Below are 22,421 nucleotides of genomic sequence, written 5' to 3'. Positions count from 1 at the left end.
AGAATGAAATATTCTGCTGCAGCAAACATTGAAATAAAACCCAATCATTTGGCTGAGACTGGATTTAAAATCTACTTCTTAAAAAGGAAACTCCTTCAATCCAATCTCCACGACTGGGATACATTCCTCTTCAAAACAAAAAAATCCTTCCCTGGATTATGGATCCCTTCTTGATGCGTTGACAATGGATTTGATTCCTGGAGGAAAAGTTGGATTTGACTCTTTGTTTTCCTTTGCATTCCACTGACATTTTATCTACTGCAGTGTTCCTTGTACCTTCTGTCTTACCACTTAAATAAGCTACCATTGGAGACTTCACTCTGCTTCAGTCAGGAAAGACTGGTAGAAAGTATTTTTCTGAAGGTGAGAGTGAATGACCTGGAGTGATCCAAAGATAATTCTGAGTTGTAGTTCGTGGTGGTGTGTCACAAGATGTTAAGCTGCACTCTGCCCATACAGAGGGCTGTAATGGAACAACGCATTATAGAACACACTCTTCTACTTCCACAATACATTGTTTTGAATTGCCTGGAGGTAATTATGGAGTTAATATCACTAGCTCATTATCTGTAATTATTGCCTAAAGTTATTAGTTGTTACACATTTTTAATCCTTGGACAGAGAGAATGATTGATTATTCTGATCACAGAATTCTTCAGAGATAGCAATCACCCTGAAACTAGATGGGCAGAAAACAATTCTAATAAAATAATAATAATAATTAATACAGCAGAAGAGAAGAGAAAGAATTAGAGAAGTTATCAAAATACAAAGACCTGCAAGTAGAAATAGAATGAGTATGGCAATAGAAAGCAAAGGTAGTACCAATAGTAATAGGATATAGGACTGGGTACAATCCTAAAACAACTGGAGCACCAATTGAGCACCACTGGCATTGATACATTCACCATCAGTCAAATGCAAAAGGCAGCTTTACAGGGAACAGCTTGCATCCTGCCATAATACCACAGAAACATCCACATCCCCTTATCTCCAGAAGGATTCAGTAAGTGGATAAAAATGCCAAATCCAGTCTGAACATCTGGCTGACTATGCAATAAACCACAATAATTATTTGTTGATCCAAACTGCATTTGCGTAACAAATTCAATGGGTTTCCCCCCCACCCAGAAACTGGCCCCAAGGGCAAGAAACCTGCAAAAAAAAATGTTGTGCATCACAGTCATCTGACTGGAATGCTGCAACTGTTGGTAAAGGTAAATTGGTTAGCAGTGCTCAAAATTTGGTGACTGAAGGCAGGTATGAAGCTGTCAGAACTCCAGAACCAGATTGTACGTAGCTTGGGGGGAGGTAGATTTTAACTGGCCACCAATTGACTGGTCATTAAGCAAGGATTACCTGTATAAAACAGCTAATAGCAGGTTTTTTGTTTAATTACAGCAAATAGAGCAATGGAGCTAACAAAATATGCATTCCATATCGTCCCAATTAAACTCCTCCATTAGTTTCACCATTCTATCTCATGAAACTGACTTTTAATTAAATTTGAGAAACACACTGTACCACAGGGTGGAGTAAAAGAGAATCATACTGGTTTTCCTAGGGAGTAGGTGTGGCCTGTAGCTTTTAAAAACAGCTCCCACATGCTGTGATGTCTAGAAGCGTGATGCTGCTATCCAGCATGGCAGATCCTTTCCTGAGAAAACATTTCTGCTTTCTCACTCTCTTCCTCCTTGGCATGGAGGGGAGCAGTCCAGCTCATCTACAAACACAACCCCAAGCACCTGAAGACACTTTCCCTCCACTCTGGCATTTAGTGCCTGAAAACATTGAAGATTATCCCATCCGAAACCACAAGACTGTCATCAATGTCTGGAACTACTTAGAGAGATTGGGACTATATAAGATCTTGCTCAAATCTTCAGCTAAATATTTCAGTGGACTTGGACCTAATAATGTCAACAATATCTTATGGGGATTGCCATTACAGCATGGCTGGCAATACAGATCAGGTAGGAACAATTTCTTTTACTCTAATATTAGAGTTCATAAGACCAAAGTTAGGTTGATTCCAGACCACGACAAAGATAGTACTTTTCTATTTTGAACAAACTTTCCTTTTAAGCTGTGAGTTTGAAGGAAAGATACATATTATTTCAAACCATGAAGGAATACAATTCATTAGCCAAATGATAAGCTGGATTGACCAGTGTCTGAGAAATTACCACCTATTAGTTGTATGAACATTGAAACAAACAGTGTTTGTTTCTAATCAAATATATTAATATATGATCTAATATATAGTCTAACCAAATATATTAACAACAGAGAGACTTGATAGACAATTTAAATGGCAGAACTGCATGAATAAATAAGGCAATAACAACTACAAAGAGAAATGTTTTATTGTTTCCTAAGCTCAGGCAGTAATACTCACTTGATGGTTACTTGATTTCTTGTCTCACTTAATTAAAAACAATTTTTTTTTTTTAGGAGAACCGGTATGTTGCAAAGAAAACAGTAACTTCTATCATCTCTTCCTTTAGTTTCTCCAATGCTTTTGCTCAGTAAATGATACATAGAAATGATTAACCATTGACTTTCAGAACCATTAGTGTGGGCTAGGAATGGGAGGTCGTGTTTTGATCATGGAGTATTTCCAGATGATAGCAGTCTTGGATAAGTGATTACGTGTATTTTAAGAATCTTATCTGGTACTCTCTACGAATATTTTTAAGCCATCAAGGTTTCTTAGTTTCATTGTGGATTAAAAGATTTGGCATTTTCTGATATGCTGAAGGCAAATGTATTATAAACATCACATCTTAGATCAATAAAAAGGTTTTTTTTTCCAATGTACATCATTCAAAGATTATTCAAATGTTCATTCAATGTCATTCAAATGTTATTTAAATGCAGCTTACTTAAGAGACTGAAAAAAGCACAGTAAAAGTAGCTCTTCATTTGGAACCCTACAACCAGAATAACTGGGAGCCAGGTTCTCACTTTTAGCAAAAGTTAAAACTGTATTTCTTTCACTAACTATATAGTTTTCACATTCCAGCTCCTTGGTCTTAGCTTCTGTACCTAGTCAATGGGGCTTCGAAAACCCTGGCTTTCAGTTGGTGCTTCAAAATGCCAGATTGGTCTGCAGTAAGGCCTCTCTCATTTGCGATTTAATCATCGATTAAAGAGCTAACCTTGCATGTATTACTGAAAACTGGCTGGGACTGGAAGGGGAGGGTGGCCCTTTCAGAGAGATGCCCAGCTATGTGTTGGGTGTGGTATTAGATGAGACACTGGGGCAGGGCTGGAAGTGTGGTAATCATTATTTGGAAATATCTATGGGTTACCAAAAGTGAGATCCTGTTTGTTCAGTTGTGCTCTATATATTAAATCTCCCTACTTGGGCTCCTCAACTCCATTTCTGGATTGGCAGTGGAGTGTCCCAGACTTATGCTATTGAGGGACTTCAGTCTACCTTCTCTAGGACTTGGATCCGAGATGGTTGACGAGTTCCTGGCCAAATGATGGGCATGGGCCCTATCCTTTTCAGAGCAGGAGCAATATACTCTGAAACTGTGGAAGTTCTCAGGGTTTCCCTTCACATAGTCATATTATATCCTGATTTCCATATTATTTATTTATGAAAATTTATAGAACCACCCAGCTCACTCCCAATGACTCCGAGCTGCTTACAAGGATAAAGAAGCATCTAGAAACAATAAGAAAGCAATAACCCCTTTCACCTGGTTACAATAATCAAATGAACAACTTGATCAGTTTCATCTTGCCCTGGGGTCTTCAGACCATTGGCAAAACCTTGACTTCAATGTCTTGAAGAAGAATGTCAAAGTGAGGGCCAATCCTATCTCTACTGGGATGATGTTCCATAGGAAGGGAGCCACCACAGAGAAATAAACCATGATGCCATTATCCACTGCAGGGAGGCTGGACTCATTAGATCAGTCCTCTCCCCATTGGTATTGTCTAATGGCACCCAGATGGGTTTCAAAGATAGCTGGGGGCTATTCCTGCTAGTTTGCTGAACAATTCACCTGAAGCCTTGCTCACCATTTGGGATAGGGGAGTTTTAGATTGGATTATTCCAATGCAACCTCTACCCTCTTATGGATCTCATCACTCGCCATGATTCATGGAGAAGCTGAGAGAGATGAAAAGAGAGAAGGTATGTCTAGAGTATCTGCTGGAACTCAAGGAGGACAAACTTGACCAAACATGGGTTAGAGCTGCTCTTAAGGGTTACCAGGTGTCAATAAGGGTGGCAAAGCAGCAGTATTTTTCTATAATTATTGCATCCATGGACTGCCACTCCAGAGCCTTGTTTAGGATGATATGTGCTTTCTTGGTAGAGGGAACCTGGAGAATCTCTTGCATGGATGTGTGGAAGAATTTGTTTAGCATCTGTCAGATAAAGTTGCTTGAGCCACTTTGGAAGTTCAGAGGAGATGCTGGGAACTTCCAGCCTTTTTGGAAGTTCAGAGGAGATGCTGGGAAGGAGTTTTGCCTGGATTTCTGTTATCAGTTTGATAACAGAGAGCCAGGCTGTTAGTCCTGAGGAAGTGGACAGGATCCTTAGGATTGTGGACTCAGCCACCTGACGTTTAGTTCTATGCTTCTCCTGGCTTGTTAAAGTGGCCAGATGCAGTGTTGTGTGATTGGGTTCTAGTGGTGGTAAACCTTTCTTTCAATGGTGGTAGTATGGCAAACCTTTCTTTCAATGAGGGGGTTATATAGTTTACTCCTAAAGAAGCTATTGTTGGATCCCACTACGCAGCACAATTTTTATCCAGAATCTAACTTACCATTTCTTGGAAAGATAGTTGAGGAGGTGATTGTATGGAAGCTTCAGAGGACCTATAATGAAACAGATTACCTGGATCCCTTTCAGACAGGATTCAGACCTGGGTATGAGATGGAAGCAGCACTGGTCGCTAATATTTTATTAGTTTTCTAATTTTACAATTAAGTATTTAAAAAGCAATGTGGTGGTTGGGTTAATCAATAGTTCAATAACATGCATAAATCTTTAGTACAAATCTCAAGTTACAACATCAGATATTTCATCTCTTCTTCCCTTAATATCTACCATCTCATATCAAGCTAATACAGTTCTTATTATTATCAACTAAGTAAAAGCATCATTATTACATTTATCAATATTTTTAGCTTATACATACCTTAATTGTGTTTCCATTCAATCCTTATATACAATCAATGTCCTGTTATTGCTTTTTTTCCAAGCTATAATTTCCCATCAATATTCAAATTAATATTTGATATTTATAATTTCCAAGCTTTAAGTAACCAAAGTTTCCCTTATTTCAACTTCTTCTTTTCCCCCTTTTCATAACAAAATCTAATATTCTAAATACACATCTTATCCATTTGAGTATAGTCTTGTTCTGTTTTCTAAAAGTTATCTATTTTCCATAGTATTAAACCATCTAATTAATAATACAGTATCCCCTTCAATAAATCAAAACCATTATATGTATTGTATGGGTTAACCAATAAATCAATAATATTTGTAATTTTTTTCGTTTGGGTTTAATTTTTAAAAGTTCAAATACTCCCTCTCTTTTTCTGGTAATATCTTTTATCTCATATTAAGCAAACAGAATTCTTATTTTCAACTGATTTCCAAATATTTTAAATTAGTTGACCAAAATTCCCCCTATCTCAACTTCTCCCTTTTTCCCTTTTCATACCAAAGTCTATTAATCTTGTTACACATCTTACCTATTCAATTATAATGATGCTTTATTTTCTAAAAATTATCTATTTTCCACCATATTCAACCCTCTAATTAGTAATATTAATAAATCTAATAAATAATAAATTTATCTCTAATAAATCAAAGCCCTAATTTTCTTCAGCCTTATTCTGGCTTTTTTCCTTTGCTACCTAGCCTTCCATGTCAGTGCTTTTAAATCATCAAATAGCTCTCCCTCTATTATTATATATATTATTTGAAATAAAAAGACCATTTATTTGCAGTTTTTTTGAAGAATTAGCCTATTTGTATTTATTAGGTCGCCTCCCTATTACTCCAAGTTCCCATGATTGTCCTGATAAGTTTATCTTCCATTCAATCTGTTCTTCTTCCTTCTCTTCACATTTCTTCTGATTTATGTAAAAAGTCTTTTCCATTTTCAGTGTTGTCACTCCCTTTTCTGACTTTTCTGTTGGCTGGATTTGTTGATCAATTAAGTCCTCTGTCTTAGTGTTTGGTTGTTCCCCTTCTCCTGTTATTTTCTGCATTGTTAGTTCTTTGGTTGTAGTCAGGGCTTTTTTTGTCATAGAACGTGCAGAATGGAGTTCCGGCACCTTTTTTGGATGGAACCTTGTAGGGTAGGCAAGGCGGGTTGTATGACATGTGTGAATTCTGGCACCTTTTTTTTTTAACAAAAAAAGCACTGGTTGTAGTCAAGATCTGGGTTTGTATATCTAAGCTGGCATCTTGTTCTTTTATGTTGCATCTTATTTTGTCACAAGCTGAGAGAATGGTTTTGTGTATTGATTTCAACATGGAAAGGATTTTTTCCTGATCTTCATCCATATTCTCTTAATAGTGTATTAAGTTGAAGACATTAGAATCAGATGTTAAAAATAGCTCAAGCAGGCCAAATATGTTTCCCAGAAGTTCTCTTTACAGCTGAGTTTTTCACAGGTGGTATCTGTCAAGGTCAAAAACATTTTTTCTGGAGTCTGGGCTTCAAGCCAAATCTCTTTTAGGCAATAACAAGTTGTAATACCATACAAGATATCACCAATGCCATTTAAAGCTTTTTAAGTCCAAAGTTTTTATGATAGTTTTTCAAGTTTTATTTCTTTTTTTAGATTAAAACAAACATCTCCAGTAAGAATAGGAAAACTTTTCGTCCCCAAGTTTCAAAAGCATATAGAATAATTGTGTTTTAAACAGTTTATTATATACCACCAGAGACACATTTTTGTGAGACGGCTTTATAAATTTGATGAATAAATAAAAATAGTCAAGATAAAACAATTTGCTGACCCAGTACTATAATACTTATTTTTCTCTGTACAACACTAATGTTTCATTTTTTTTCCAGGCAGATTAGCAGATCCTTTTAATTCTACAGGGTGTGGCCATATGGATAGAGAAAGTCTGTGCATATCTGAATTCAGCTGGTGGGCTTGTAAGTATATTTTTTGTTGGGGAATGATTTATTTTTATACTGGATGGAGAAAGCTCCAATTGCACCATGATATGAATTCTTCAATTGTGTTGATGTCTTATAAAAGCGTCCAGATTTGCCAAGTACTAAAATTTCCACTATGGCTGGCTTAGGAATTCTGGAAGTTCACAAGACTTAAAGTTGCCAAGTCTGGAGACTCCTGCCTTACAAAATTGATCAATAAAATAATCAATAAAATCCTCCTACCACAAGCTTTCAGAGCTGAAATGACTGGGCATGGACAGATGGACTGTCAATGAAACATCTACTTACCACTTTTATGAAAGTATTCAATCAAAGAATAGAGCTGGAAGGGACCTCAGAGGTCTTCTAGTCCAACCCCTACTCAAAAAGGAGACCCTATACCATTTCAGACAGGTGGCTGTCCAGTCCTTTCTTTAAAAAAAACCCCAGTGATGAAGCACCTGCAATTTTTGAAAGCAAATTGTTCCACTGGTTGATTGTTCTCCCTCTTAGGAAGTTTCTCTTTAATTCCAAGTTGCTTCTCTCCTTGATTTGTTTCTATCCATCGTTTCTTGTCTTGCCTTCTGGTGCTTTGGAAAATAAATTGATCCTCTCTTCTTTGTGACAGTCCTTCAGATGCTGGAATACTGCTATCATGTCACCCGCAGTCTTTCTTTTCTCTAGACTATCCATACCCAATTCCTGCAACCTCTCATTTCTATACTTCAGCGCCTAAAGGCAGGATAAGAAGCAATGGATGGAAACTAATCAAGGAGAGAAGCAACCTAGAACTAAGGAGAAACTTCCTGACAGTTAGAACAATTAACCAGTGGAACAACCTGCCTCCAGAAGTGGTGAATGTTCCAACACTGGAAGTTTTTAAGAAGAGACTGGACAACCATTTGTCTGAAATGGTATAGGTTTTCCTGCCTGATCAGGGGGTTGGACTAGATGACCTCCAAGGTCCCTTCCAACTTTATTATTATTATTATTACTGCATCAGTTCTCATATTCTTCTGCAGGATTGTGTGGCCTCATAAATATTTACACATAGAATAACATTATAGAAGTACTTTCACTAGTAACTTTGTTATATGTTAGATTTCCTCTATGGAACATTTTCTCAAATACTGATGGAAATGAGAAAAGACAAAGGGTGATATATAAAGTTTCAAAATCAGGAAAAAAGAAACAAATTTTCAGTACAAATAAGATATTGCCAAAAATATCTAACATGACTGATTTTAAAATGTGTCTTATCTAATAGTTCCATGGGAATAGCCCAGAAGGTATTTCTTGTAGCAAGTAATTATCTCCAAGCAAGACTGATATAAAAAAAAGGAATTGCAATCATGTTTAATAATTAACACTGACTTGTGATATGAAACCTGATTAGTGATTAGTGTTCAATGACATTAGAGTTGTACACAAATATATTTCAAAACTAAAGATTTCTCAAAAAGCCATGTGAGATCCCAATCAAAATTTGATGACCTTTAAACATTCTATCAATTACAATTAATCAGATACTATGTTATGCAATTATTCTGATATCAGTTACACACATTTTTTTTAATTTGACTCATTTGGTTACCCAGAAAATCTGTGTAAAACAGGCCATACCACAATTTTGTGGGGGTGGTCCCCCAGCACTTGTTCAGTATTTAAACAAATTGGGACTTGGTGTAGGACCATACAGATTGTTCTTGTTTAGCTACTGCCTTATTTAGCGACCGTTCATAATTATGATGGTGATAAAAAGTCACTTTATGACCAGTCCTCAGATTTATGACCTTTGCAGGTCTGTAAAGCAAAGCAAAGCTGAAGTAAGAACATCAGCACAGTCACTTGTTTACTTGGCAACCCCTTTCACTTACTGACCAAGTTGCCCTTATTGTAGTAGCTAAATGAAGATTGCTTGCATTTTTTTCCCCCCATTAAACTTATTTTGATTAGTTTTTTTCCCCCAGCTTATTAAACCATGTTCACTACTTTTAATTGCCCTAGGTATGAATTACTACCTGGCAGCTATTCCCTTTCTTGGGGCACTGGATAGTGACTTCTTTGAAGAGCTACCAAATGAGGTAGAATTAATGCCACCAGATAAGCAAAGAGAACATTTCTGCCTCAGCACTGCTGAATGCAATACTCAGATACCAAAAGTCATGTCTGCCTGGAGGGATTTTTTCAAGGTATATCTGCTGATATTTTTTTAATGGATATCTTCTTATTATACACTTCTTCTTCCCTAAATCATCCATGCAAATACTGCACACAGCATTGGGGGGGGGGATTTCTAATTTTAGGAGGGGGAAGTTATGTTTTTCTTCATATTTGGTGCAAAGATAGATATTTGTAGATAATTTGAACTGACCTTTGAGTAATGTCCCAGGTTTTACAGTCTAACAGCCAGAGGAGGCCAAGACAAAGGAATAGCCTAGCTAGCCTAAGATAAAGTCTTTTGGAGTTGTTTGAGATATAATCTTGTGTATTTATCTGGGAGGAATTTGAGTCTGATAATCCTAATGAAATGGACAAGTCCTTGGAACTGTGGGTTCAACTATCTGTGTTTTAGATTTGTGTCATTCCTGATTGGTTAAAACTTCCCAAAAAGATAATGTGTGGTTAAGTCCATGAAGTGATTAATGCTTCCTTGAAGGCCCAGGACGATCTTAAGAAGCTGCACACAGTAGAATTGAACAGTTAATTTTGCAATCTCTGCTAGCTCCATCACTTTTTCCATCCATTCTTCATTGTGGAAATTGATGCTATCTTTCCATTTTTGCATATATAAAATGCTTGCTGCAGTCAACATACGTGAGAAGGTGGAAAGTTTGTTGAAGGGCCATGGTGTGGATATCACTTTCTTGTTTGTAATAACTGTGGCAACATATCCCAGGGGCAAAACTTTGTTGGATACACAATAAATGTGACTGTGTTGGCTATCCTCTGAAATTGAAGGAGAAGAGCCATGATGACCAGATAGTCTGTTGTAAATCCTTGAGGATGCCTAGAGTTTCAACTGTCGCTGGAGGATAGTGCCTGGGGACTAATCTGGTCATAAGAACTAGGTTGAATTTGTCCTGGTGACTCCTGAGGAAATGGACAGGGTTCTCTGTACTGTTAGCTTACCCACCTGTTTATGAAATCCTGTACCCTGGGTCACAAAAGCAGACAGTGAAGTGACCTGTGATTGGATCTATGCTGTGGTAGTAGTGACTTCCTTGATAGAGATGGTGGTGTTTCATAGGGTCAGGCCTGGTTAAAAATTGAATGGCAGACATCCAGGGAATTTCAAAGCAATAGGCTAGACTGAAAGGACAACTTACACACACACACACACACACACACACACACACACACACACACACACACACATCTTCATTTTCAAGAAAGTTTGAAGTAAGCAGGAACAGGATTATTGTATCTATAGATGGGTATGGTTGCATAATTTTTATGAATAACTAGTAGTTTTATTTGTCCCACCTACAGTATATCCACATCTCCTTATCTTTCTCTATATTTATTTTTAGTATCTCCTGTCTACTGCACCAAACTCTGAAACAGCTTCAAGTCCTCTTTTCTCAGAAGATGAAGCCCTGGGTTACATGTGGAAAGCTCATACTCTCTCTATTAGTTCTGCATTTCGGAAGTGTCAAAAAAGGTAAGAAGGAGAATATTTGTAGCTCAGGGCTAAAATGAGAGGTCCTTGATGCTCTCTGAGCTTGATTATTTTCAAGTGCCAGGGATGATGTTACCTAGTTTGGGTAATGAAACATTTGCAAGAAAACAACCAAGCTAAGAGAGCACCAAGGACCCTTTAAAGTTAGAAGTTTATCAGAAAAATTATGAGGAAGCTCTGATATGAGAAAACTTTCTTCTTAATCTGGTTTAGATCTTTCCTAAAATTCAGTGGTCATACCATAGCATCGATAATTCTGAACAGGCATGAGTGCCTCTGGATTGTGGTAGGATTATCTTATGTTCTGCCCATAATTTCTTCTATGATCCCTAACCAAAAAAACACCGTGGGTTGTTTTAGTTTTTTCACCTGGTTGGTGGCAAATAGAAATTATTGGTAGATGTAAGGCGTAAGATTTGCAAGATTCTTCTTTACAGCCATTCTGAATAAAAATGTTAGTTTTCTGTGGAATTGATTTCATTGTCTATCTAGTGAGGCTGACAGTAGATGACATACTATGAACAATTATTGATATCCATGGGACGATCTTTGTAGTCCACTGGGCATATTTATAGTTAGACACAATGAGTAATTATATCATCTGGTTGTTCACCATACTGTAGGAAGAAATTATCTTTGATTGGTTAGTATCATCATTGTGTTATCCCAAAGTATTGAGTTTGTCCCATGAGGTGCAAGTCAATTACAATTAAAAATATGTTAGCAACCTCTCTCTGATTTGGTTCAGTAACATTATAAATATTATTCAAATATTCACAACTTTATTTTCCCTACTTACATTTCAGTCTATCATACTTCAGTGGACCTGAAAGCAATTTTGGAGAGGCCTGGTCTACCACAGTTAATTTCCTTGCAGCCACACATTTTCCTACAAATTTTAATGTTACAAATAATTTCCAGACTGGATTTCCACCTCGAATACTTTTGGAAGGAGACAAAGTACCCTTCATTGATGATTTCACACTTCTGCAGAATAAAGTGATTTTTCTTCTTGAGAGTCTTCATACCACAAATAAAAATACAGGTAGGAATCTGAGACCAACATATGGTCCATATTTAATTACAGACATACAGAAGATACTTCCATGTGGCAATGTTTCCATTTCCTAATCCTACTAAAGCATTTTGAAGCCAATTCTCTAATTGTCTCTACTGTGGCTAACCTTGGAACCCCAAAAGCAGTTGGGAAACACCATGAGCCAATGAATTCTCCCTCCAGCCAACTAATGGAAGATTGTAAAATTATCATTCAGGTTGCGCCAATTCCCGCTAAGCTAAAGAAGTCACTAGAATAACTAATGTTCCCAACCTAAGCAGGAAAAGAAAATTTCATAGTGTCCCCCTACTGCAGTTTTCAGGACATATTTTGTAAGGAACTTTGAGCCAGGAGTATCTAGGAGTTAAAAAAAAGAGGTGTCTGGTTGTTGAAGCATCATTCTTTCTGCACATAAATTCCTACTGAAAATTATGAGGAAGCTTCATATCATAGTTTTGCATCCAGACATTTGGTCTAAGAACTGCAAGCATCATTTTAGATTTTAGATTACAATATGCACTCTTCATGTGTACAGAAATGTATTAATCCTCATTTTAGCTTAGTGACTAGGACACAAGGAGAGGCAAGTGTTGCATGCACGCCAGTGGTGGGATTCAAATATATGAACAACCGGTTCTCTGTGTGGATGTCGCTTCCAGAAGTCCATTCTGGGCCTGGGCAACAAAAAATTAGCTATCGGTTCTGCCGAACTGGTGCAAACTGGCTAAATCCCACCACTGATGCATGCTGTCTAGAAAAATTCAAGCCTGGTATGATTTTTGCAACAATTATGAAGCTAATTAGAAAATGGCTAGAAGAGTTAAGACTGCTTGATCAGATTACTTGTGAAATGTATTAGCAAGGATGGGGTAGACTGAAATGAAAAGTTCTCAAAAGTCTGTCCCCAAGTCTTGTCACTCTTCACAGTCACACACTGAAAAATGTCAGGTGTTCAATCTGAATTATGTTGCACTCATGCCACAAAGAAATTGGTCTTAGCAGCGCCAGATATTGTGGGAACACAGCAGGGAATTTCAATGCCAAATCAATAACTGAGTGTAGAATTGCTTGGAGTTAGTATATGTCTATATATGTATTGGTGGGATGAACCTAGTATCTTCCTTCTATCCATGCAGTGTAAAAGGTTAGATAATCTTCCAGAAAGTTATCATATTCTAGATATGGTGGACTATAATTCCATCTTTCTATAACCAGATAAAGAGATTGAAAATCAAACATTGGGCCAATTGTCAGATTTTCCCCTCCTGCTTCAGGGTTTCAGGCAATGCATTTAAAGAGAAAGTTGTCTAAAATAATAAGGCAAAGATAAAGGTTTCCTCTGTCCAGTCATGCCAACTCTAAGCAATGGGGCTCATCTCCATTTCTTAGCTGAGGGAGCCAGCATCGTCAGAAGACCCTTTCCATGGTCACGTGGCCAGCATGATCATATGCCGAGGCACATGGAACACTTTCCCAACAAAGTGGTTCCTATTTATATACTCACATTTGCATGCTTTCAAACTGTTAGGTGGGCAGGAGCTGGAGCAAGTAACGGGAGCTTACCCTGTTGCACAGTCTCCCCGCTGTCAGCTTTCCAGCTTACAAGCTCAGCATCTTTAACTGTTGAGTCCTTGCACCCCCTTTAAAATAATTATGCGTAGATATTCATTTAAATTATATAATCCTTATCTAAAAAGGAAAACTGAGTGCCAAAACTGATACAACACAATTTAAACAACTGCCATTGTAAAATATTTTTAAAAAACCAACAGCCTAAATTGCAGATATGGAGGTGAGTAAGGATTCTCATCATGGGTGGAGGACATACCTATTCCTCCAACCATGTACCTGTCTCATTGTGACAAACAACACTAAGCAACTGCAAGCAGGCAGACATTAACAAGCATTCATACAAAAACAATGAAGGACAATATGCATCAACATATTAAGACTAGCCAGCAGGAGAGGTAGATGTGGAAGTCTTGAGCCAGGCAGAATCTGCACACATGGAAATGTCACCAGAACTACCATTTTAAAGGGATGGAGCCATCCAGAAGAAAGATTATAGGTTCCCCATCTGCCTGCCCACATGGCATCTAGTTGGAACTCAGGTTCCATCACTTCCAAAGACTTCCTTTTTATTCATGATTTGTGCAAAGGACCTTCTCTCCCAATAAGTCAAGGAACCGGAGTCATTCTATTTATTTATTATTATTGTTTATTTATTAAATTTATTTGCTGCCCATCTTCCTATCAGACAAATATTTCTAAAACAATAAAAATGGAAATCACAGTCAAAATAAAATTATTTAATAAGTTAAAAGATGGGGAAAGAGGAGGGAACAGGATACATGGAGGAGGAGGGGGGACTGCCTCTTAATTCATCAACCATCTCCAGTATGATGCTGCCTCCTTTGTAAACAGTATAAAATCTCTGAATAGATCAAATGGCAAGGAATATAAAAAGATACCCGTAGAAGAAAAGTTTCATTTAGCCCAATGTTCTTAAACTGGGGATAATGACTACCAGAGAGGTAATCTATCCATATCCTAAGGGGAATGGCACAATTTGTAATTGCTTATTTGTGAGTCAAGGATCCAGTTTGGACTGTCACTGCCAAGACAGTTGTGTAAAACCACAACATCTGAGCTTTTTGTTTTTTAATGGGGTTGATTACTTGAGTCTGGGAAAAGGGATAGTGATTATGTGTCATCAAGTTATTGTCGACTCTTATCACTTATATACTGTACTTTCCGGCGTATAAGACGACTTTCGCAAGCGTTAAAATTGGCGCTGATGTTGGGGGTCGTCTTATACGCCGAGTCATTTTATATGCTGGAAATAATGGTAGTTTCCAGCGTATAAGACGACTTTCTAGGCATGCGACTCGAGGCCGAAGACGGGGGTCGTCTTATACGCCGGGTCGCCTTATACGGCGGAATATACGGTAAATAGATTTTCTCCATGATGGTCTGTCCTAACTGCACTTTCAGGTCTTTCAACTATGCATTTGTCATCACTATAACTGAGTCCATCCTCATTCATGCTGATTGTTTTTCTCTTTTCTTCCATCTGTCCCAGCATTAGAGCCTTCTCTAGAGAGCCAGATCTTTATATAATGAATCCAAAGCAGGATACGGTAATTTGAGCCTGGTCATTGTGTCTCAAGTGAACATTCTTATTTGATAATATTATCAAATGTTTATTCAATTGGTGATTGTTTTTTTGATTGTCCATAGCATTGTCAGGAATCTTCTCCAACTCCAAAGTTCAGAAATGTCAATACTTTTCCTATTCTGCTTCCCAAATGTCCGACTTTCACTTCCAGAGAATGCCATAGCTTGCATAATCCTGATCTTTGTAGGTTTAAATGCTAGTCTAAAGCATATTTCTTGAGGATAAGAGGTAACAATCTTAACAGTTTAAAAACACTGATATAATTAGATAAATTTCAATTTTGCTGCTTTATAAAGCAGCTCAAACAAAATAACAGTAAGACTGAAATGATATAACTTCATCCTATTTTATAACTTTTTATTTTTAAATATGTGTGCCTTCTGTTCCTTCAGTTTTCTTGGCAAAGTTTTCAGAAGTGACTTGCCCTTGCCTCCTTCTTAGGCCTGGGAGACAGTGACGGGCTCAAGCTGGCTTTGTGCCTAAGGCAGAACTAGAACTCACACACTCTCCCTGTTTCCAGTCTGATGCCATAACTACTACATCAAACTGCCTCTGTTTTACAGATTATCGATTAGAAGAATCTAGCACAACACTTTATTGCTGAAAATTCCATTTCTTCAGCCTTTTCGCACCTTTTTACCTGAAACAAAATGAAACAATTGGATTAAACAAAAACCTGCATGCTGTAATTGAAATAACAATACAAATCCATAGCAGTAGAGAGTGAAAAAAGATGTTCAATGGTTGGAAACTCAGTAGCTTAATTATTATAGATATGCCCACCTGGTAATAAAAAGGACATTTTCAAGGTTTCCTCTGGCTTTTATCAGGGTGGAAATAACTAATGAGACGTAGTGCAGATAGTGCATATTATTTTCCATAGCATTAGTTGCCAATGCTCTTGAGTTTGTACTTTCAGATTTCAAGATTGATGTTGGCCTTCCTGGTAAGCCAGACAGGAAACACAGTGAGATGGGCTAATTCTACTTCATTGTAATGCTACATTAGCAGAATCTTGCAAGTCTGAAAATGCAAATTTCCTGCTCACCGCTTTTAACCGCTAGACCAGTGGTTCTCAACCTGTGGGTCGGGACCCCATTTGGGGTCGAATGACCATTTCACGGGGGTCGCCAAACAAGGCTGTCCGCCATTTTTCCCCCTTTTCTTTGGCCACGCCCCTGGCACCCGGTGATCTATAAGTGGTTGGGGGTCACCACAACATGGGGAACTGTATTATGGGGTCGCGGCATTAGAAAGGTTGAGAACCACTACACTAGACCCATTCAGACAGATCCTTCCCAAGTTTCTTTCTTTGCCTGTTGAGCAATGGCAGGCTCCTGCCCCTCTTGTCTGATGGTTTCTTAGGTAGCATCCCTTATCCCCTTTCCTCAAGGTTATTCATGCATCCATTAAACCATCTAGTCACGATGGAAAAACTGATAAAAAGTGCATTATATCATTATGGAAGCTCTGTCCTTTACACATGTTTCACACAACTACTGTAAATAAGGGGCAGAGCTTGACATAAGTATCTGTAGTTATCCACGATAATATCAAAGTAATCTGCATTGTGATGCAGTGGAAACTCAACCTTTTGTATTTAGGTTGTAAGATTTCATGCAAATACACAAAAGGCAAAGTACAAATTACTTTATCAGCCCCCCTCCAAAGACACCCATGTATCTTTGGAGGGATAAGGGTTAAACTGAGGTTGAAAGTAGCAATCCTAATTGCTCTGCTATAATTCCATTGTTTTATAGAAGAAGATAGAATCCACCCAAATCTCATTTAGAACTTCCATCTAGTGTATATCCTTGCTGAAGTTTAAATTGTTGAGATTGTTTCCTATTAAAGGAGTTACTTGTTTAAATTGGTGGATGTGAAATACAGACAGCTTCCTTGCAAAGCTTTGGTCAAAAGATAGCAACCCTCTACATCAGGGGATCCCAATCTTTCTGGGTTGGTGGCCCAGGGTGGGTGATGGTGGTGGAGGAGGTGCCTTTACGCACACACACACACAGGGCCATGCATGCATGAATGGACTGCAATGGTATGCACAATGCAAACGGGGCCACAAGTGCCTGTGCGATGCTGGTGCCCAGGCAATGCCATGATGCTAATGCAAGTGGGAAGAGTGTGCATGCTGATGCTATGCCAGCGCAAGTGGGGGGGAGTGTATGCTTGCAGCAATGCTAGCGCCCGCACAACACTCGCAGCATCACTAGTGCTGGCATGACGCCATGATGCTAGCGCAAGTAGGGGGTTCAAATGCGTACATGAGGATGCACTGGCCAGCCACTCATGCAGCCCAATGGCCAACAGCCCACAGCTCGGTAGTGGGCCATGGCCCATTGGCTGGTGACCCCTGCTCTACATAACATAGCTGAAAACTCTGGAACAAATACCTCCCACACTCCCTGTTGCTTTAAGTATTAATTTTATCTTGCTGAATAATTTACACTGAAAAATAGATTCGGGGTGGAGAGAACATTCCTGTTAGTTTTGCTAGGTCCCTCTCAATGAAGTTGGATATGTTAGCTTTTTTTTTGCACCCACAGCAATTAATTTGAGTGAATATAAGTTATGATGTAAAAGCTTTTGCGATAGGATTGGTATTCTACTCCATAGACCTTGAATCCATCCTCTCTCTGGATATGTAAGTTGTATTTTTAAAACCTGAGGTTATCCTACTGAAATGGTATGAATTTTAAAATTGAAATTGATCTGGGAAAGCAAAATTATGATTTCCCCCTGTTGTCATACCTGTGTTTTTTAGCTGTTTTAAGGTGTTGCAGACTTCCTCATGCTCCAAAGCATCTTTTGGAGATTAAGCCATAAGCCCATGCTTTCCTGTGATTGTGCCCGGGCAATGCCGTGATGCTAGTGCAAGTGGGGGGAGTGTGTCTGTATATTACATCTTTAATTAAATTATCTCAAGGATAATTAGCATGATTAGCATTGGTGCTGTGGTGACTTAGTGGTTAGAATGCAGTATTGCAGGCTAATTCTGCTGATTGCCAGCAACTCAATTCTCACAGGCTCAAGGTTGACTCAGCTTCCATCCTTCTGAGGTTGGTAAAATGAGGGGGGCAAAATGTTGACTCTGTAAACCGCTTAGAGAGGGTTGTAAAGCATTATCAAGTGGTATATAAGTGCTATTGCTACTGTCTTTAATAGCTAATACCGTTGCTTCAATTCTCTTTTGCTCTTAAATGTTTTATTAAGTGCCTCTTGATTTTTAAATAGCTTGATGCTTTAAGATTCCACTGAAATGAAAAGGAAATAAATACGTGATTTTTTTTGTGTGTGTGTCTGTTTGTGCAGGGAATATTCTACTGTTTTTATGGGAAAAAACCATGTCCACTGAAGAAGGAAGACGTTTTGGCCGAAGTCTTATTGAAAAAGTCTTTTCTATCCTTTCTGTGAAATAGCTCGGCTTTACCCAACATAAATAATTAGTTTCATGATTTGCCCAATGCTGTATCACTTTGTGGATTCCCTTGATTATGTTTGGATGAGGCTTCACTTTAGTGAGACATTTGATGATGTTGAAGGGACACAGTTCCTGTTGAGTTCTCCTTGCCCTAAAACCCTTACTGGCCCAAAACCTCTTCTGATTCTGGAATTCTCAGTCAAGGTCTTTGAAGAAAGGCCAAAAGAAAGTACACTTATACAACTGTTTTATTCTTAGTAGTTGTGGGGTGACAGTAGGGTCCCCTTGCTTTTGATGCAATTGTAGAGCTTTCACTCAAGCGTTCATTCAAGTAGCTTTCTTTGCAGTGAAGGGCCGCTTCGCAAACATTCATGTCTCTTCTAATTTACTGCCTTCTGTTTGATTCAATGTTGCTTGGGAACTTTAGCTTTGTCATGAATACATTTTAAAAAAGTAAACAGAAAATCAATCTAACTGCATTATGGTATTTTATGCATTTGTTACTAGTTTGCATACAAGGTTAATATTTTATTTATTTATTTATGAGACTTATATACCGCTTTAAGTGCAAGCACTCTCTAAGCGGTGTACACCAGTAATAATATAATGGAAAACATAATATTTAAGCAATGTATATCAAAATATTTCAGGTACTATATCAATGATGGCGAACCTTTTAGAGACTGAGTGCCCAAACTGCAACCCAAAACCCACTTATGCATCGTCAAGTGCCAGGTGGGTGTGGCCCATTGGCTGGGTGTGGCCCATTGGGTGGGCGTGGCTGTGGTGGTAACGGCAGACTGGGTGGGACTAAAAAATTCAATCAATTCCAACTTTGCGAGATCTTTTTTTTCCCCCGCGAGAAGTTGAAATTGACTGATTGAACCTTTTTTTTTTTTGCACACGGTGGCAGAGGCCTAAAGTGAAAAGGTTTTATAAAACCCAGCTTAAGGCCTAGGACTGGGGTGAGGGTGCGCATGCCCACAGAGATGGCTCTGAGTACCGCCTCTGACCCCCGTGCCATAGATTCGCCACCATTGTACTATATCGATCTTATACAAGATCTACCTAGTAAAATATTTCAGATTCTTCAAACCCCACAGGCATGCTGGCAAATCCATACCTTACCGTCATCATACTCAGAAGGGCTGAGGCCGAAATCAGTCAGAGAAGTGGTGGTGGGGGGGAGTGACCATATTTCATTGTCCCTGCAGGTGATATTCCTTCAAGTAAAGGATATGGAGAAAACCTTCCCTGAGAGTAGATGATCCTCAAATTACCTCTGTCCCAACAAGCACCAGCTTGAATTCTACCAGCTGCCAAAGCAGTAGCAATACATAAATTGAATGGCACCCATTACTATCCAAGCCATTGCATTCTGGACCATCCAAAGTTTTATATAGTCCATTATAATAGTACTTGGGAGATGATCTAAGTTTGAGTGATGGTCAGTAGGGTCACTTGCTTCAACAAAGGTAATAAATTATGCACAAAATGAAGATGATGTTTGAAGATGTTCCTAGTTACAGTTGCCACCTGCTCTTTGAGAATCATCTGTTATTCCAGAATCCAAACTAAGAATGATTTTCGTCCAGTGAAGAAAATCGCCATCCAGAACTGAAGGTGAAATTTTCCAGGAATCAGGAGGCTTCTGCACCCAAAAACACTTCTTGCCATTCTGAGCCTAAGGCTGTTTGTTCTGATCCATATATTGACAACTTCCAGACAAGGGCTAGATGCATAGCCTATTTGGCTTGCCATTGAGATATAAATATGATGGCTGTGTGGGCATTGGGAGATATGGTGGGAGGCAGAGTGTGGACCATTTTCAGAGAACACATGGTTATTCTTATACTGGTTAGGCATTTCAGCTCCCTGGTCTCAGCCCCTGTACTCAGTCAGCAGGGAAACTGAAGTCCCCCAACTTCACTGTCAAACCAGAAATGAAGCCAAGCAGCTCAGGCAAAGAGGTTGCCACAAAGCAGGGAGGCTGGTAAAAGAGCAACAATACTAAGGGACCAGTGGTGGGATTCAAATATGTGAACAGCTGTGTGGATGCCACTTCTGAAAGTCCATTCTGGGCCTGGGCAACAAAAAATTAGCTATCCGTTCTGCCGAACGGGTGCAAACTGGCTGAATCCCACCACTGCAAGGGACCCTTTGAGCAAAACTTAATGAACAGCTGCTCACATCTGGTGATGTCTGGAACAGCACTCCTGACAGTCATAAGGGGTTCCTGGATGACAATCACCACACTTTCGCCCCCACCCTGGAGTCTCAGCTAATGCCATATATGGAACCCAGATAGCTGGGCGTATTTCTGAAAGAGGAACCCCTCCTTTCGGACCTAGCCAGGTTTTATTAATACATGCCAGGGCAGGCTTGTCATCGATGATTAGAGCGCAGATGAGGGAGGCCTCATTACAGACCAATGTTGCATTTTAAAGCATCAGTCAGGAACTGGGTCTCTGAAGGTCTGTTGAGGCCAAGTACCGTCAGGAAGCTGGAGCACTTAACCAGTATAAGACAATGGCTTTGTCTAAGAATGGTCCACTCCCTGTCTGAGTGAGCTACATTGGTTGAGAGTCTACTTCTGGGTCCAGTTCATGGTACGGAGTCGTAGAATTCTTTTATGGTTGTCACCCGAAGAAGCCTTTTTAGAAAAAAAAATTGATAGTATACCAACTTGGCTGATCTATGCTGATTTGTTGATTTTTTTTTTCTGAAGGAGAGTCTAAATTAAAAACCTGAGAACTGAAAAGGGACGGTCATATTTTTGTCAATGGTTTGCTTATGTTCGCTTGACAGATTTAAACTGGCTGAGAAGAATTTTGCGAAAAATGAGAAAACTGGTCTTGAAGCATGTCGATGAGCACACTATTGCTAAGATGTATACAAACTTTTATTGGATCTGTTGGATACAGTATAATGCTTGATCAATGGGAGAATTTGCAGAGTGAAGGACTGAAATTTTACATTAAATTAAAATGTGAAAGAGAAGTTTTACCAGACAATGTACCGTTTGTACTTAAATACCTGATAAGTTGTCAAAGATACATATGGGTATGTGAAATGTATGCTGGAAACATGATCAGTATAAAAGTAATTTTTATTATGTTTGGTTAAATATGAAAGAAAGCTAAAAAAAATATTGGGATCACATATATATTTTAGTTCAGATAATTCTCAGACTAAGAAGTGAACAACTAAAACCAGAGGTTTTTCTTCTTGATTTGATTGATAAAAGTGAAACTTTGTTCTTATTACGGTTAACAGCAGTGAGACCTCTATATGCACAGGGAGGGAAGGAACACAACAGAAGTGATGTCTTCAGCCATTTTTTTTTGGGAGGAAACACCTTGTTTTTATTAACTGAATGAACTGGCAGCCTTCTTATTTTAATGGGACAAACAGAAAAAGAGCTATAAAAACTGTAATAGAGCACCACCTTCTGGAATGGGTCAGCAGGCTTTCTTGATCTAGTATGTTTGGAAGTAACACCGTTTCCATATACACAAATTTAATCCTGATTAAATTACCATGTTCCATAGAATCCTGGTTTATCTTCACTATGGTTCCAAAACTAAGAAATGTGGTGCCTGGTTTGTTAGTGATTTCAAACACTTTTTAGTGATATAATGCCCATTTAAAACAAGTCTATTGACTAGAAGCTTTTCTCTGGTACATGTAGATGAGAGGAACACCCTTTTCATGAGCCCATGTTTCTTATTATTGTGCAGGAAAGCAAAATCATGCTAAACCATGACTTAAGCATTGTTTATTTTAGGGGTGTCAAACTCAATTTCATTGAGGCCTGCATCAATATTGCGGTTGCCCTTGGGGGGCCGGGTGGGTACGGCCTACTGGGTGGGCATGGATGGAGTGGGTGTGGCCTACTGGGTGAGCATGGCCAGCTCTAC

The 22,421-nt window shown here is 38.7% G+C and overlaps 1 protein-coding gene across 6 annotated transcripts; it reads left to right on the top strand.

Moving 5' to 3' along the window:
- Positions 1-1,624: 1,624 nt before the first annotated feature.
- On the top strand, positions 1,625-21,504 carry CUNH6orf58 (chromosome unknown C6orf58 homolog). Of its 6 annotated transcripts, none has more exons than XM_039324903.1 (7): positions 1,625-1,973; positions 7,062-7,148; positions 9,159-9,343; positions 10,685-10,815; positions 11,640-11,878; positions 19,152-19,236; positions 21,310-21,504. In XM_039324903.1, exons 1-7 carry the CDS (start codon positions 1,628-1,630, stop codon positions 21,371-21,373), a joined length of 1,137 nt encoding a protein of 378 aa, XP_039180837.1. In that variant the 5' UTR covers positions 1,625-1,627; the 3' UTR covers positions 21,374-21,504. The 6 variants fall into 6 exon arrangements, with proteins under 6 accessions (XP_039180837.1, XP_039180845.1, XP_039180873.1 ...); XM_039324911.1 differs by lacking the exon at positions 21,310-21,504 and adding an exon at positions 20,068-21,266; XM_039324939.1 differs by lacking the exon at positions 21,310-21,504 and adding an exon at positions 19,716-21,266.
- The last annotated feature ends 917 nt before the right edge of the window (positions 21,505-22,421 follow it).

The sequence above is a fragment of the Crotalus tigris genome, unplaced genomic scaffold (genome assembly GCF_016545835.1).
Source record: "Crotalus tigris isolate CLP2741 ecotype Arizona unplaced genomic scaffold, ASM1654583v1 scf7180000017611.44802233496:7321179, whole genome shotgun sequence".
Classification (NCBI taxonomy): domain Eukaryota; kingdom Metazoa; phylum Chordata; class Lepidosauria; order Squamata; family Viperidae; genus Crotalus; species Crotalus tigris.
The sequence above is the reverse complement of the archived record's forward strand: the minus strand, read 5'-3'. Positions and strand labels throughout refer to the sequence as shown.